This window comes from Xenopus tropicalis, chromosome 5 (genome assembly GCF_000004195.4).
Source record: "Xenopus tropicalis strain Nigerian chromosome 5, UCB_Xtro_10.0, whole genome shotgun sequence".
NCBI classification, from domain to species: Eukaryota; Metazoa; Chordata; class Amphibia; order Anura; family Pipidae; genus Xenopus; species Xenopus tropicalis.
This window is the reverse complement of record NC_030681.2, coordinates 105,630,448-105,648,108: the sequence shown is the minus strand read 5'-3', so window position 1 is coordinate 105,648,108 and position 17,661 is coordinate 105,630,448. Positions and strand designations below refer to the sequence as shown.

Sequence of the window (17,661 nt, the reverse complement as noted above, 5' to 3'; positions counted from 1 at the left end):
TTTATTTGTCTTCACTCACTCAATACTGTTAATTAAGGATTTTTGGCCCTAAAACAAACAAACTACTTAAATGAGCTGTCTCCTTTGCTGATAGATCTACTACTGCACGTGCCTCTCAACAGTTAGCCACCGATACTTAAACTGTTACTCTTAGTTCATAATTGCATAGACTGTTTGATTTTCTCACAAACCTGTTAATTTGCTGATGTTTGCCACTGCACAGCCACTTAAAGGGGCTTTGTCTCACAGAGATTGAGATATAACTTTAGCAACTCACTGTTATGGCTGTTATTATTACCCTTCGTTATTCTTTATACAGCACTTACATATTCTGCAGCACATTACAGAGATGATACTTTAGTCCCTGCCCAAGTGGAGCTTGCAATCTAAGGTTCCTATCATCTAGTCCTAGTAACATTGTTAGATATTTTTAGCTTCCCATCCGGTCATTGCTGTTTTTGTTTTAAACATTAGAATTGTTGATTCATGCCTGAAAGCCTGAGCAGCTTGGTGGGACCCAGAGCTTGCCTTTTAATAGACGATCTACAATATATGATCTGCAGCTCCACTGTAAATCAAGGGACTCTTTTTTCATGATTTGGATTTTTGTGTTAAAATACTATGTCGCTGAAAATACTATGTTGTTGAAAAGCTGTCGAGATCATGGAAGTCAATGGCAGGTGTCTTTTTTTACAAATGGAAGATTTTTTTGCTTCATAGTTTTAGAGGTTTTCTGGTTTGAAAAAGTTGTGGTTTTTGCTTTTTTTCTGTGTGCTTTTTCATTTCGGATTTTTGAATAGATGACTAGACATTTGTGGTTTTTGTGGAAATGAGTTAAGTCGTGGTTTAAAAAACCCAGAAAACCACGAAAATCAGAATGTTAATAAATCAGCCCTTTGATGTACTGACTACATTTACTCAAACAAGAAAATGCCATAGTCCAAATAATTTGTTGTATTATTTTATCCATGCAAGTTGGTTGTCTGGTCTTAAAAACATCAGCTCCCTTGTGCCAATGACATTGAAATAAGTACATCTTTTAAAACAAAGATTAGTTAAACGTGATAATGAGTACAAGCTGAACCTTTATCTCTACAACTACACAATTCAAGCCTGAAAACGACAAGAAAATGATTGTGTTTGAACTTGACTTAACTCTTTTGGGCTCAGGAATAAGAGTTTTCACTACACCAATAAAACCCTTTTTTCATCTCTGGGCATTTCAGGTGGAAACATAATGTACTTTGCTTAGGACATGCCCACAGCACATTTCTATTACTATACTCAGCAATTTGTAGTGAGATGATCATAAGATTGCATCTATTTGATAACAAATGGTCATAAGATTGCCACAAGGTTATGAAAGAGTAAATATCACAAAACAAAGTCTTCTCAAAATCTAAACAATTAGCCTTGTGCAGATATGAAAACATAGGCAGATACCATTTATATGGGTTACTGATTGTTAAATGTTTTTTCATTTCATATATTTAATGCACTGTAATAAGAAGCAGCATCCAGTGGCCACTTAGTTCAGAGTGACCATACTTTGTTTTGGGGCACATTTATTTTTATATTACAGTCTCCTATCAATAGTCTAAAAAACACAGAATAGCAGCAATAGACTAACCATCCAACATTGTGATTTGTAACTAATCACTTTTGAACTGTAACCATTGTGTTGTTGCTAATAAAATTAACACCCTACACTTTGCAAACTCTGCAAACTAATGCACAGGAGAAAACCAAATGAAAACACACACCATCACTCATCTAGTCTCTCATCCTTGCATACAATTGGTCACACTAATTCCTACCGCTTAATGAATACAAAAAAATACATAATTACATTCACATACATCTGTGTATGTATGTGTTCATTTTCAATTTTTATATTACATTTCTAAATTTGAACTCTACTCAGGAGCAGATTAAGACAGTATTGGACCCTTGGGCAGGGTCGGACTGGGCCGCCGGGACACAGGTGGGCCCCGGCGGTGCAGACCCGACCCTTACTGGTGCTCCCCCTCCCGACCGCTCCTCCCCTGACGCGTCAAATTTACATGCTCGGAAGAGGACGTTGGGAGGGGGGACCTGCGAGGGGGGTTAGGGGGGCCCCTGCGGGGGGGGTTAGGGGACGCGCCTGGCTGGGGGCACCTGCAGGGCCCCTGGGACAGGAGTCCCGGTGGGCCCTTTACCCCCCAGTCCGGTCCTGCCCTTGGGATAGAAATGTGGCACCCTGTTGTTCTTTCTGGGTCCAAATAGGGTTAACTGCCCTTGGCCCTGCACAGAGTGGTGTTCTAAAGAGCAGCAGTAGAAGGAAGAGGGTTGAAGAGCAGGTACAACAAAGCAAAACTGTAGGGCACATGTACAGCCACAAGTGCAGTGAGCAGAGTGCAATTTTGAAAGCAATTCCAAAATGCAGTGTTTTTCCCAGAATTCCAGCATTGTTGCAATTGCAAAGGAGAAATGCTCTTGACGTAATTGCACTGCACCTACTGCAATAATGTCTGATTTGCCAACACTGATGCAACTGTACATGCACTTTGTCACAAATAGGGCACTATTGTGCCAAATATTTTTGGCGCGAACATTACTTGCATGCTGAACAATAGAAATGAGACCAGACAGACTTTAAAGAATGCGTCTAATGGTGGTGTTGTTGCAATGCACAGAAGACCTTGAAGCACACTATCATGTTTTTTGGGATAAACATTGTGTAATATTTTTTGGTTGAGATACAGTGTTTTCTAGGAATTTACAAAATAGTATAGCCCTATGTTCATAAATAACTAAACATACCTGACCTTTCTGGACTGGGGCAATGGCACAAAGGGACAATTAAAACATTTACCACCAAAACTGTTTAGGGACTAAGCAGTGTATTGTGATTGCTATAATTCTGGTTATTTGGGGTAAGAAAATGGCATCAGGCAAATCTCCCCACATGCTATTGCCCTGGGACATATTCCTAAGCAAGCAAATGTAACAAATATGTATACTAAATTAATTTAAATAGTGTTTACTATTATATAGAGTTTATTTAATAAAAACTAATTGTTTATCTGCTAAAAAAAGGATCTGAACACCACACAGGTATTGGCAGCTGAGGGACAAAATTTGCGTCTGCTGCACATGGGACAGGGGATGGCATGGTTAAGGTTAAATGTGTTTGTTCACTTATATACTGGCACATGCAGTATTAGGGTTTAAATACAGCTGCACAGGCGCAATAATACCTGGACTGGGCTGGCTTTGAGGCACCTCAGCAGCAACATGTCACGGCTGGAAGAAGGTGTGCCCCAAAAAAATCTCTTTGTCGCAGCTTTGGTGGAAAATAAAAGAAAAATGTCTGGAGTTACGGCGGGAGCGCAAAGCATTACAAGCTTACAGATTAATTTTGTTAATCACTATGATTTTAATGTTGGATAACGGTTTATTTTAAATTTTGAATAAATCTGCGGCCTTTTTCACCTCAAACTCTTTACTTTGTCATCTGATTTATTTGATATTATGGGTCCATCCTCCTTGTCCCATGTTCCATGCTGTTTAGTTCAAGGACTAATTTAAAGAATAACATAATTTTGTTGTAAGTTATATTTTAAAAACAGGTATAGGATCTTTTATCTAGCATGCTTGGGACCTGAGGTTTTCTGGATAAGAGGTCTTTCCGCAATTAGGATTTCCATACCTTACGTCTACTAAGAATCATTAAATAAACCCAATAGAATTCCCACTGTGAAAAAAAGGTTTGTCTCGGTGAGAAAGGTCTGTTGGATGGCAGATATATAGTACCCAGGCTGAGGTACTGGCTCCTTTAAAGCTGATGGCAGACGTGGCGTAGGGCTGATATTTTCAGCAAGCGGAAAAACGCTTGGCGAAAATACAGCCCCACGCCTGCTACTTGTGCCTGCACCCAAATTAATGGAATACGCTCGGGTGCAGGCACATGTAGCCGATATACGCAAAAAAACGTGAGAGAATGCAAAGTCTCACACGTCTGCCATCAGCCTTAATCTCTAGGGCAGGAGAGGCTAGGACCCTGAAGTATGGCTAGAGAATGCTGGAGCCAATTAGGCAACACCTGAAGAATTTAAGGTGAGCCTGGGTGTGCAGCATGGAGAGTATCTGAGAGAGACTGTGAGGGGCAGGCTGGACTGACTACAAGCTCCCTGATTCTGGGACTCCAAAAAAGGACTGCTGAGCATTGGCAGTGAGGATTTGGTTATACCCTTTGTGGAAACTCCAGTCTGGTGAGACTTGGTTTGTTGAACTGTTTCCTTCCAAATGCCATGTGGCGATATATTGTTTGCTGTGGGAAATAAAGCACAGGCAGGAGCCTGATCATTTTGGTTGCAAACCAGAGTTGCCTGTCTCATCTGTGAAGCCCAGATTTCCATCCGCTACCGGCTGCTACGAGCTAAACCCCCACACCACCAATAAGGATTCATGCAGCTCAGTTGCCATCAAGTGCAAGGTACTATTCTATACTTACAGAAAAAAATAATCATTTTTAAAGTAAGAATTATTTGTTTAAAATGGGAGATGGCCTTACTGTAATTCAGAACGTTCTAGATAATGGGTTTCCAGAAAAGAAATCACACGTTTTCAAAAAACCAAACCACAATAATTGACATCAATTTATTGAGATCCCCAAACATTCTACACATTTAAAATGTAGTTTAGTAAACAGCATGATCCCAAACATGCACATCCCAACATACACACAACCATGGTGTGTACAATGACAACTAATGGCTTATTTCAAGGAAAGACAAACATTATCCCATTGGTGTCAGACATAATGTTTTGTATGTTAAGAGCATGCAAAACCCATTTCCAATCAGACTGCCCAGGCAAATGAAGAGGCTGTCCTTGTATTCATAATCACTATAAGTCTGTAAAGGGGAGAGGAAAGTGCAACAGTCCCAGAAAGGACTTGGCTGTGCTGACACCCAGAGAAAAATAAGAGCATATACAATGACAGAAAAGTATGCCTTGCTTAACCAAGGGGAGGATAATGAAATGGTACGTTTTATTTTTAATTATTTACTTACTTAAACATTAAAAAGCCTGTGCAGAAATATGAAGCAAAGTGACAGAAACTGTCAGAATTAGCCAGCTTTCCTGCTGGAATTCAGTTGAAAGCATTCTTTGGCCTCTAGAAACAGGAGACTGTTCCTAGCTCTTTATTAATCAGCTTTACCAAGCAGGAGAGCATTGTGTGTAACAAGCATAACAAGCCTTTTGTATGGCAAAAGAATTTCATTGTACCTTTGCTGCTTATAACCTTCACTCCAGGAACCAGAAAAGCTATAAATATCTTTTGTTTCAATATTAGAGATATATACAAATGCTATTGAATACACAGATCCATGGTTTAATATTAAAAAATTGCTACGCAATGTGAATATTTTTTTTTTTTTTATTGCAAGTAATCATGCTGTGCCTGTACTTGATTGCACATCCCTAAATGGTGACTTTTTAAAGGTGAAATAGCAAGGTTGGTGCATAAAGGGAACAATCAGTTGATTCTGAAATTGCCCCACAGCTATGCATGCCCAAAATGTGGTCTTTGAAGTCACATTGTAAGCATTTTGGCTGCATAATTGTATCCTGCATTGAGTTCAGAGAAAAATAGTAAGGGAAAGTAATGGTGCTGTTTGTATACAACAATATGATTTAATAAGAAAAATAAATGTGTTAGTATAAAAGTAACCTTATCTGATGGTTAGCTTTAGCAACACCAAGCCTCTTGCACGATTTTCAGCAAAAACATCAGAATTTCCTAATTGACGAGTCTTAATAATACCCACTGTTATTCATTCATTTATTTACAGTATCTAAAAAATAGGCACAAATGCTGTTTTATAGCCAAAACCATTATAAAAGGACATAATGTAAAAGCTCTCTCTTTCTATAAATATAAAATATATAATATGAGGTTCCATGCATAAGCATTTTATTATAAGTAAAACATTTGTTAATCCCACTATTTTATTTTATGTTATTTGTTGGAAATGGTCTTTCCCTAACTCAGCTCACACGCCCACCTATAGGAACAATCAAGACACTTTGCATTTCCCCACAGAATTTCCTAATGGCTGCACTGAATTTTGGTTCCTTTAGTCCCAGTATTTGGTTATTGCCTGGTCTTGGAGATGGGGAGATCAGTCATAGTAAATGTTTGCTATCATAGGCAACCAATCTCCCCAAAATGCTTTCCCACTTGCAATATTGTTACAAAATTGTGGGGAGTTTGGGCAACTTTGGAAAAAGGAAGAGTTGGTCAAACATAGGAGTTCTAACCCCAATATCATTTTCCCCACCTAAAAACTATTAAAGCCATTTACAAAAAATACTTTCATGTTCCAGTATATACTTATATTAGGAAGACATTTTTGCTCCCAGTGGACTCAAAACAGGTTCTTATTTTTACATTTTTGGCTTGGAGGCAGGTTTTGGTTGCATAAATACCAGGTGCACTGACAAAGAGAAGCTCCTGCAGGCTGCCAGTTCACTTAGGGGATACAAAATAGCCATTTACAGCCCATATTTCACACCCCATACATGTTTTTATGCTTGTGTTGCTCCCCGACTCTTTTTACATTTGAATGTGGATCATGGGTAAAAAAGGATGGGGATCTCTGTCCTAGGATATGAGTCTATCAGCTATCTATGTCAGGGAGATATGTGAAACAAAAAAATGTCAAGTCAATTCTTAGTGGTTTGGCCTCATTTTTCTTTGAACTGTCCCATAAAGTGTTATGTCAGAAATAGTTCAGTGATTTCTTATCTGAAATAGCAGTACCAATTGTGTGCATCTCTATCTGTGCTTCTATGATGTGCTTCTATACCAGGGATGCCCAAGCTTTTTTTTTACTAATGAGCCACACATTGATGTAAGAAGTGTTAGTGAGCCATGAAAGCATGAAAAAAGGTTGGCTATTTGGTAGCCCCATGTGAACTGCTAGCCTGCAGTAAGCTCTGCTTGGAGTAAAACTATATCTCTGTGCTTCCACAACTTGCCTCCAAGCCAGAAATTTAAAAAATGGCACATACTTTAAGGCCACAAGGAGCAACATCAAAGCAACTTTTTTACAATTTGGATGGCAATATCAGGCATTCATTATTAACTGGCGGATGTATAAGTTGTTGCCTTAAAACTGTAGTTCGGCAATTAATTTGTAGGTGGTACATGTTTAAATGAATTCAGAAGCAGAAAATGTCATATGAAAAATACATCCCTTCTGGTGCTCCATAAATGGCCACATTTTTCTCATCTCTGTGGCTCATTCTTAAATTTAACAGTAGTAGGTAAGACTGAGTCTTACACCCATCTTAGCTGATGACTTAGCATTTGTGGTAATGTTGTCCATTGTGTGTTCCCTTTGTAAAATGCTGTGTCAAAATGCCCCAAATTTCCCCATACTGCTCCCCATTGGTGGCAATAAGAATCATGTGAAAACACAAGATCTAATTATTCCCATCTGATTCTCGTGAGAGAATGATAGGAATTAAGACACTAGAATGAAAATCACCAGAGATGGAGTTTTTCTATTGACACCTACATGTATTGCAAGTAATAGAGTCCATTTTGCACACCTAAAATTGCTTCGAATTCTTCAGAGAACTTAGAGTTTCACATGTTTTAGAATCTGAGCAAAACACATTTGCATTGTTACATCCTTTGTTGCTATTATAAAAACATTCCCATTGTATTTGTGTAATGCGTTTGCCTAGCTGAGCACTTTTCTTCAGCTTTACAGATGCCATTGTTAATTATATGTAAATAGAAACATGGCAATGTTAATTGTACTTTAAAATGTCTTGTTATTCAGGTTAAAACCATCATTTCCTTCCTGTTTTAAGTACCTTAATTAATACTACCATGTTCCTGTCAGTGACCTTCTGTCCATGGCCTGCATAATTTAGCTGGTCAGTGTCACATCCAAGAGTAACACTGGGCAAGGGATTGGGAACAATTTATGAAAACAACAGGATTCGATTTAAATAAAAAAAAAAAAATCATTATACTTAAGGACCTGAAACATCAAGCTTACTGATGAAAAGAAAAGAATGAAGAAAGACCTTTTAGGGCAACGGTACATAGTGATTCCAGGCATTTTGTGTTTTGTGAGTAATGAAAGTTTAAGGAGATTTAATAATTATATATATTGTATATATACCAGAATAAAACAGCCAGCACCAAGGGTCTTTGTGGTTCAAAAAATTTCTTGTGCATTATAATTGCATGTACAACCGACGTTTCGGTCCCACATACAGCAACTCAGTTTAAATAGCCTCCTCCCATGAATCCAGGGAGGGCCAGTGACATCATATGCATATTAACCCCTAGTGACCATTAACCCCCAACAACGTGTTAGTTATAAGTGTTAATCATTGATATTGCCATTTTACAAAAAAGTGCATTAGTAATTCATATTAAATCTATTGCACGCATTCAGCGTCCTAATATAGTTTAAAATGCAACAATATTAAAGTGCAACTGTGTTAAAATATCCCCACATCCGTAGATAATACAATAGTGCAACATTGTAGCAAATCCTCCCATTACGTGAGTGGTATAAAGTGCAAGTTTGTTTAAACAGTTGAGTTTAAAAACAAATTGTAACCATACACTGTCTCTTATACCCATAGTCTAAGGTTTCCTATATCATTAACCTACAGTATTTACTCCTAAATATCCAGCCCTCCTTTGCTTTAGTACAATACATTCATGTAAATTGCATAACATTATAGTGTATATATCTGGGTCAACATGACATAGTACTAATATACATCCTTATGGGCGTCACTTTTCTGTCAGAATATATATATATATCAGGATCAGGATGACGATCCTGTGGTAATCGAAACGCGTAGATGGTATGCTGAAATAAATCACTGACCTGATTGATGCTGTAGCTGTGAGTGCTTTCTACTGTTGAGTTTGATGTATTATTTTTGTCAGCACCCAGCCTGTGCCCGATACTGGTGAGTGCCGATTCTTTGCAAGACTATATATATATATATATATATATATATATATATATATATAGTATATAAATATATATTGTCCTTCTCACCAACAACTGGGGAAAAACAGAATTGGGGAAAAAAAGATTGTTACATTGAATTGCTAACCGCTTCATTTCTGACAATTGTGTGAAACTAGTGTACCTGAAATTCCAGGTGATTGTCAGTTAAATCAGTAGAGATTGATTCTGAGCATATGGTTGTCCACCAACAGAGCTATTCATTGCTTAATTACTTTAATTAATTCCTAATGATGTATTGTAGTTTGATACTAATTGAGTAACCTATATCAGAGCCAAAAGTGGTGAACTTGCTTAGTGGCTCTGACTAATCATGTGTTATCATGTACTGTATGTAGCTATTGCTTGCTCTCCTGCAGTCACAGGGTTTGCTGTTACTATTGCTTGAGCCTTCTTCAAGAGAACCATCCCTATAGTAGTATAGTAAAATGGGTGATTTTTGTCTTGTTTGGCAAACCTATTTTTAAATGCTACATATCACTGTAGAACCAGCTTCAAAAAGAAGTGCTGCCAGTTTTTACACTTTCTTTCTAGCAGCTGAAATGTGAATACAGCAGTAAAAATGAATCAAATTTCCAAATATTCACTACAATTTCACAGGAGGTGTTTGGATACAGAACGGTCAGGTGGCGACGCGCTCTCTGTATTATTGGCTATATCTTTTCCCTTGGGTTTCTGCGAGCTCTCTTCTACTGGAAGCCAGAGGTGGATATCTGGTGTCAGTGTATTCCATGCAGTTTGTCAGAGGCTGATGTCATATTACTTAGAACCACTGTAAGTATTCAGTTATTCATGTTATATCAATATATACCAAATATCACAAAAGTGCTGTTTATTAAGGCAAAAAATAAGATATGAACTATGGGATTATATAGTAACATAAGCCTCATAGCAACCAGGTCAGGTCACATTCACTTAACTGACCAGGAAGCCCTTGTCCAAGTTACTGTTTAACCCCTCTCTTGATCACAGAAAATTGCGATTATTTATATGTAGTGTTGGTGAATGATAGGTTCTATAGACATTTAGGGGCTGATTTACTTACCCACGAACGGGTCGAATGGAGTCCGATTGCGTTTTTTTCGTAATGATCGGTACTTTGCGATTTTTTCGTATGTTTTGCGATTTTTTCGGATTCTTTACGAATTTTTCGGATCCAATACGATTTTTGCGTAAAAACGCGAGTTTTCCTATCCATTACGAAAGTTGCGTAAAAAGTTGCGCATTTTGCGTAGCGTTAAAACTTACGCGAAAAATGCGCAACTTTTCGCGTAAGTTTTAACGCTACGCAAAATGCGCAACTTTTTACGCAACTTTCGTAATGGATACGAAAAACTCGCGTTTTTACGCAAAAATCGTATTGGTAACGAAAAATTCGTACAGAATACGAAAAAATCGCAAAACATACGAAAAAGTCGCAAAATGTTCGTTTTCAAGTCGGAACTTTTCCAATTCGGGTCGGATTCGTGGGTTAGTAAATCAGCCCCTTAGCCTTATTTATTAATGATGGGGCAAGAAAAAAGTGCAAAAAATGGGCACAAATATCTGTTTTTTGCACCTTGCCCTGTGGGTTATACTCAGAAGAGCAAATTCTTTCACTTCCAGAATGGATTTGTGCTTCTCTCTATAGATAGCACTGCCTGCATTCAGCAGTGTGCCCTGGGCTCCAGCTTACACATCATTCAAATGAAGTGAGGAATTAGCCAAAATACAAGGTGCTGAGGAGCCTTATACTAACTGCATGCCTATGGCAGGCTTAAAGTATAAGGTCCCCTTGTTCTGATACACTACACTTTGCACCTTGAGCCAACACTAGGTAAAAAGGCAGTCTGCAAGTGCTTAGGCTTTATAGGTAGCAATTTTATGTCTCTTACCCCCATATGTAATATAAGGCACTATGTTTGCCCAGGAGCAGTAACCCATACATGCCTACATGCCTCCCCCTCCTGCCCCTCACCAATATAGCTTTGACTTTTTTTTTGCCTTTATTTAACTTTCAATTGCTGTGTGTATATCTACTGTTTGAAAGAGACTGTAAATCATCTATGGTTCCCTATATGGCCAAAAGTATTGCAGGATTTATTCCAGAGATGGGAGTGGAAGAACTTGATTGCCCTGCACAGAACTTAGACCTCAACCCAACTAAACACTGTGGGATGCAATGGAATGCCAATGAGAGCTAGGCTTTATCCCCAACATCAGTATCAACCTCCTACCCCTTCTAACAGGGTTCCAAATTCTAGTGAAATGCTTTCTCTGAGGAGTAAAAGCTGTTTAAACAGCATTTGAAACAAGATATTGAACAGACATGTCTACGTACTTTGGGTCATATAGCGAATCTATAAAAAGGCCGCATATTTTACTAAAAATGGTTAAATCCCAATACTGAAAGCACAGTTTCTGTTTGTCTATATGGTGTGTTCTTTTTGGCAGGATGATCACAGGGAATTTTTGAAAAAGAAGGTGATGGAGATCAGTGATTATACACAAGGATCAAAATCTGGCCATCAGGTTACTAAGAAAAATTCCATCATAGAGAAATCATTAATGAAGAAAACGGGCAAGGTAATCATTTGCAAAAAAAAGTTGTTTTTTAAAAAAAAAAAAAAAAAATGCTTATATAAGAAATGGAGATTCAGATGCTGAATAGCATGTGAATAGTGTGTGGCTTTACTGAGTTTACATATCAATTCATATTAAAGCTTGTTTTAATGATGAATTTAAGAAGATTCAACACACACTATGCACAAAACCAAATGGAGCCCTGCAATGCAGCTACAGGTATAGTAATATTAATATAACTTTCAACAGATCCGCTATGTGGAAGCCAAGAAAATTCGTTATGTCTGGAATACAATTGAGGGAAAGTTTAAAAAAATTGGGTGAGTGCATAACATGCAGACTGTTTTCAATAGGCATGAGATTGATGCCTCTAGGAAACTAAATATTCTGTCCGTCTCATTCAAGCAATCTGGAGGAGGAGCTGTCATGCTCAGACATTCACTCCAAATTTGGTTCTGGTCTCACTGCTGAAGAGCAAGCAATCAGGTATGGCACATTCCCAAGTCAAGATCAAATACTTTTCAATACTAGTTATTTTGGTATAAAATAGACATTGGTCAATCCAATCAAATGGTGTCAGTTTTATATTTAGATAGCCGCAAACATTATTTCTTTGAGTGGCCACCCTTAACTGTGGAACCCCAGACAGCTTGCTTGTCTAAGAAAATCATTTTTGTCTAGTTACCTGGCAAATGCAATCTGTTTTAAGTGGTGCTTCCATCTCTATCATCTATACCTATTGATGTCTCTGTGCTTTAGACTGAAAATTCTGCTTGTAGTTTAATTTATCAGTGTTATTTTGCTATGTGCAGGCAACAGATTTGTGGTCCTAATTCAATAGAAGTGGAAGTTACACCTATCTGGATTCTACTCATCAAAGAGGTAAGCTTAAGCTTCTCACATTTAATCAATGAAAGTGGCACTGCACTTTCTATTTATTTTTCATATCACTGTACAATGGTAGTAGTATTTAATCACTGGATATATTTAGTAATAATACAGTTAAAAGAGAGGCCCCTGCATTTCTATTGCTTAGGTACAATTGTCCAGTTAGAGTCGAGAATTTCTTTGTATTGAGCTCGTTAAAGAAATCCTAAAATATATTGCATCATTACCCAAAAATATTGGAAGCAAATTAAGACAGGAAAGTTTTGTAAAAAATGTGTCTATTGCAAGTGACATTGATTTTTGGGTCCCGGCCTACAGACTTTACTTTACCTACCTTATTTTAAGATGGAGGCCCAACCAGCCCCCCTGCAGACACAATAGTGACTGTCTATTGCAGGGTTTTCCAGCCTTTTCTACCCGTGAGCAATATCTTAATTTAAAAAGGTTGGGAAGCAACTCTAGCATGAAGCAAGTTTATAGGGGGTGCCCAATAAGGACTGTGATCAGGTATTTGGTAGTCCAAAGTGGACTGGCAGATTAAAGGAGGTTCTGTTTGGCAGTTTTTGTTCCTCCAAAAAATGCCTTCAAGTCAGGAATTCAAAAATGAACACCTGCTCTGAGGCCGCTGGGAGCAACATCAAAGGGGTTGGTGCAAGGCCGCCATCAGAAATCATGGGGCTCCTCACAATAAAATTTTCTGGGCCCCCCTCCTCCCATGCCCCCAATGGCCACACCCCCAGTGACCCCTCCCATCAATTAAAAGGACACACAGACATTGGTAGCCAGGGCCCCCCTAAAACATTGGTGACCAGGGGTTATGTTTTGCATTGGTGCCAGTACAGGGACCCCCTAAAATATTGCTAGCCAGCCCAGGGCCCCCTAAAACATTGGTGGTCTTCCCCCAGTGTCCTCATTTATGGCCCACTCCCAACTGCTTCCTCCAGCTCCCCCCTGGCGTCCTCTGGCTCCCCCCCACCATCCTCCTGCTTCCTCCCGGGCCCCCCAAGCAACCTCCAGCTCCTCCCCAGCATCCTCTGTCTTCCTCCAGGACCCCCCCAAGCTTCCTCCAGGGCCCCCCAAGCATACTACAGCTCCCCCCCAGCATCCTCCAGGGCCCCCACAAGCATCCTCCTGCTTCCCCCAGGGCCCCCCCAAAGCATCCTCCTGCTCCCCCACAACATCCTCCTGCATCCTCCAGGGCCCCCCCAAGCATCCTGCTGCTTCCTCCCAAGCGCCCTCCTCCTTCCTCCAGGGACCCCCAAGGATACTCCAGCTCCCCCCCAAGCATCCTCCAGCTCCCCCCCAGCATCCTCCAGGGCCCCCACAAGCTTTCTCCTGCTACCCCAGGGCCCCCCAAAAGCATCCTCCTGCTGACCCCCAGCATCATCCAGGCCCCCCCCAAAGCAGCCTGCTGCTTTCTCCTGCCCCCCCCTCGTGTCCTCCTGCTACCTCCAGCTCCTTCTGTGGCCTCCGGCTCCTCCTGCTTCAGTTGCGTCTCCTCCCCGCATCCTCAGCTATGTCCCGCAGCTCCCCATTACATCTGCCCTTTTATAAGGTTGTGCCTGTGAGGACGTGTGACATTAGTACGCACGGGCCGCAAACTTATGAAAGCGCAGGTGTAGCGGGAGCCGTGGGACATAGTGCAGGAGGCCGCCAATGACAGTCGCAGGGCCCAGAGGTGTTTAAAGGGGGCCCGAGCTAAGAAAACTCTTGCACGGCCGGGCCCCCTTTGAAGTTAAAAACGCCCGGGCCCGGGACGACTGTCCCCCCTGTGCCCCCCTGATGGCGGCCCTGGGTTGGTGAGCAAAATGTTTCCAACAAGCTACTACTTGGGGATCACTGGTCTATGGCATCTTACAGCCCCTCTAGCATTTGTCAGTAAATGTTTGATATAGTAAATTAGTCAGCTTAGCAGTAACTAGATTGTCATTTTAAAATGTCAGTATGTCAGATTTCAATATTTGTGCATGTATTCCTGTGTGTGGGGGAAATAAGCATCAGGCAGGGTTTATACAAGTTAGGAATTATTAGTGTATGTAAAAAAAGATAAGTAATATCTGACTTTAGAGGAATGAAAAATGAAAAATGAAAAAAAGATGGTTGTGGGTCAAATGGAAAGTTGGATGTAATGTAATTGCTTTAGTTCTGCATTTTATGTTCTGGTAACTTGCAAAAATTGTGTAACCTCAAACCCCAATCTGGGGAAGAAATGACTAATGTCTGATAATTGTCATCATGGTTAAATTCTTTCTTATCATATGTTTAAGGACATGCAGGATATTTCAAGGTCTCAGTAAGACACAACATTTTAGTGAAGCCAAAATAAAAATTCGATTGCAGGATTTAGTTTAGAAGAAATATTAGGGGACTTAATATCTTAAAGTTGTAAACTGGAAATTAACAGGTCTGAAATACTACAAATATGTGTAAATGTGACATTTCAGACCCATTCAATTTTTGAAAATTAACAGGAATATCAGGAGGCACTGTGGATTCGATATTAAGCAACCTATAGCAGCAATTACACACATAATAGGGCTCATTTACAATCACAAGGAGTGTCATTAAGTGCAAGTGGGAAAATGGAGGCTGAATTGTACCCTTTAGAATGCCATACAGCTCTTATGCCTACGTCTGCTCTTCTACTCTAATACAGTATGTCAGTTTAGCATCTGCAGCTATGTTGGTGCAACGTGCAGCATGCTCCTGTGCAAGGTAGCGCTATACTTAGGGGCTTATTTATCAATTTTCAGATTTGTGAATTCAATTTTGTTTTTAAACTTGCGTGATTAAAAAGAACTCAAATTATCAGATACAACTCGTAAATTCGAATTACAAGCTCTAATAAAACTCGTAATCTCAAACTGACCATATTGCTTGACTTTGCCTAGGACAACTCTCATTGACTTCTATAGAAAGCTTTTAGATGGTGATGTTTTACATTCAAGTTTATGGGTGTTTGCACTTAATAAATACCAGACATTAAATAGGTCATTTTGTCCAGTGTTTGAGGGTAACTTTAAGTTTACAATAAAGTGGTAGAAGGTTATGTTGAAGGAACATTATGAGTCCTTATGAGTTGTTATACCTAGGTATTTAAAGGTGTTAGCTACTTTAAGAGGGCATTCAGGTCCTTTCATCAATGGGAGCTGCCCATCTAAAGGGAAGACAATAGATTTCTCCCAGTTGATTTAAAGACCCGAGAGTCTAAAGCTGGCCATACACGTGGCGATCCGACGATGTTTCGTACGACCATCGGTCGCACGAAACATCGTCAGATCCGCCACACACCATTCAGGGCTGAATCGGCAGGTAAGGAGGTAGAAACAATAGGATTTCTACCTCCTTCTGCCGATTCAGCTCTGAAGGGAGAATTTTGGTCAGGCGCCTTCTATGGCGCCCGATCAAAATTTTCTAACTTGGCCGATCAGCGAGCCGACCGATTTCAGCAGCTTCCTGCGATATCGGTCGGCTCGCTGACATGCCATACACGCACCGATTATCGTACGAAACGAGGTTTCGTACGATAATATCGGTGCGTGTATGGCCACCTTAAGACTGCAGTGAAGGAAGATACATCTGTGGGTCATCTGTGTACAATGACATTTTCTCTTTAACTGTCTTATACGTGAGACTCTGAACGTGCTGGGAATGTCTTATCTTTATTGCCATAGGTTTGATCGCTAGCGCAAAAAGTATCGTGGAGAGGAGGCATCCTTGGTGGGTGCCTTAGAATAAATACTTTACCAACAGATTATTTCATAAGTGAACCATTAAAGAACCTTACAAAACTGGGATATAATATATATCAGTAAATATTGCTCTTTTATATATTTTACTTTGACCCTCCATTTTGTGATTGGTTATATGCGCCCTTAAAGATCATCTGACAGGAAATAATCCAGCTCTAACTGTAACAGGAAGAAGTGTGGGAGTAAAATACAGAACTTTGTCCATTAATTGGCGGCTGTGACCTAACATGTACATGTGCGTAGGGAATCACATGTGCGTAGGGAATCACATGATCCCAGTCGGTGGCCCTCAGTACTTAAAATTGGCAATTTTAGGAGTACCCAATGGAACATACATCTAAAGAAGTATATTTTTATGAAAATGGGTTATTTAGATGAAGCAGGATTTTACATATGGACTGTTTTATGTGATATATATTTCTAGAAACCTACATTATCCTGGGGTATAGTTTTCCTTTAAACTCTTCTAGCTAATCATACTTCATGAGGTCCCCAAATTTTGACTCTTCTCATTTATTTGAGACCTATCTTTAATGGGCCTTTAAACCCTGGGATCTGTACTGCATCCTCCTGCCTTTGCTAAGGGGCTCAAAGAGCTCCAGTTAACTGGCGACTCATTTCATTCCTATTGTAGACTAAGGTGTTGCCTTTTTGTGGGCTGTCCTAGCGCTCCATATTTATCCTGTCTTAAAGGCTTCCTTTACTTGCATAATTCTATGCAGCGTTACATTTTTCAGTGGTTTTAAAATGGTTTTATTTGTAATTGCCATTGAAAGCAGTATTTGCTTCTCTAGCTCTATTCTCTGGATCTGGTCCTTTATACAATGCATATGGAGTCAGATCTTCTCCAGGTCTGGCTAGCAACATCTTTCTTGGGTCTAAGCCAGGAGTGCAGAGAATATGCAAGTGCATCCACTTTAGCCCCAACACTAATCCTTATCCTCCTAGCACAACCATAATGCTGTAATCGTAAAAATATTAAATTGATATTTAATAATTACATCATCAGTTAAAATCATTGAAACTTTGTATCCAGAAGAAGGCAAAAACCTGTGTCCCAAGCATATAAGCACAGGAGTTTTTTATCCTTTGAAAAGCAGAAGCTCAATTTCATGATGACAAGCTTTAAGCACTAAAGCATTGATGATGTTCTATACAGACAGTTTTTGTAAGGCCACACTGAAGTCAAAGGCACAAAATACCATAATATGTGTTTGGTGGCTAGGAGGTGCAAACTAACTGTAATTCATATTTACAGAATGGCCAATTTATAGAGGACAAACAGGAATTATTAGAAAAACTGAAATATAATTTTGAGAAAATAATGGCAGGGCTGCAATAAAAAAGCAGTGAAAAATGCTGGAAAATGCAAAATGTGGGAACTTTAGAACAAATTTAAG

General features: G+C 39.5%; 1 protein-coding gene across 2 annotated transcripts in view; it reads left to right on the top strand.

Annotated features, from left to right (window-relative positions):
* The first annotated feature begins 4,911 nt into the window (after window positions 1-4,911).
* atp13a5l.1 (ATPase type 13A5 like gene 1) overlaps window positions 4,912-17,661 on the top strand; it is a 44,869-nt gene continuing 32,119 nt past the window's right edge. For both annotated transcript variants that reach the window (XM_012963325.3, XM_012963324.3), the window contains exons 1-6: window positions 4,912-5,028; window positions 9,660-9,833; window positions 11,493-11,624; window positions 11,871-11,941; window positions 12,027-12,107; window positions 12,434-12,503. In XM_012963325.3, coding sequence (XP_012818779.2) covers window positions 4,981-5,028; window positions 9,660-9,833; window positions 11,493-11,624; window positions 11,871-11,941; window positions 12,027-12,107; window positions 12,434-12,503 — 576 coding nt within the window. In that variant the 5' untranslated portion in view covers window positions 4,912-4,980. The remainder of the gene's footprint in view (window positions 5,029-9,659; window positions 9,834-11,492; window positions 11,625-11,870; window positions 11,942-12,026; window positions 12,108-12,433; window positions 12,504-17,661) is intronic.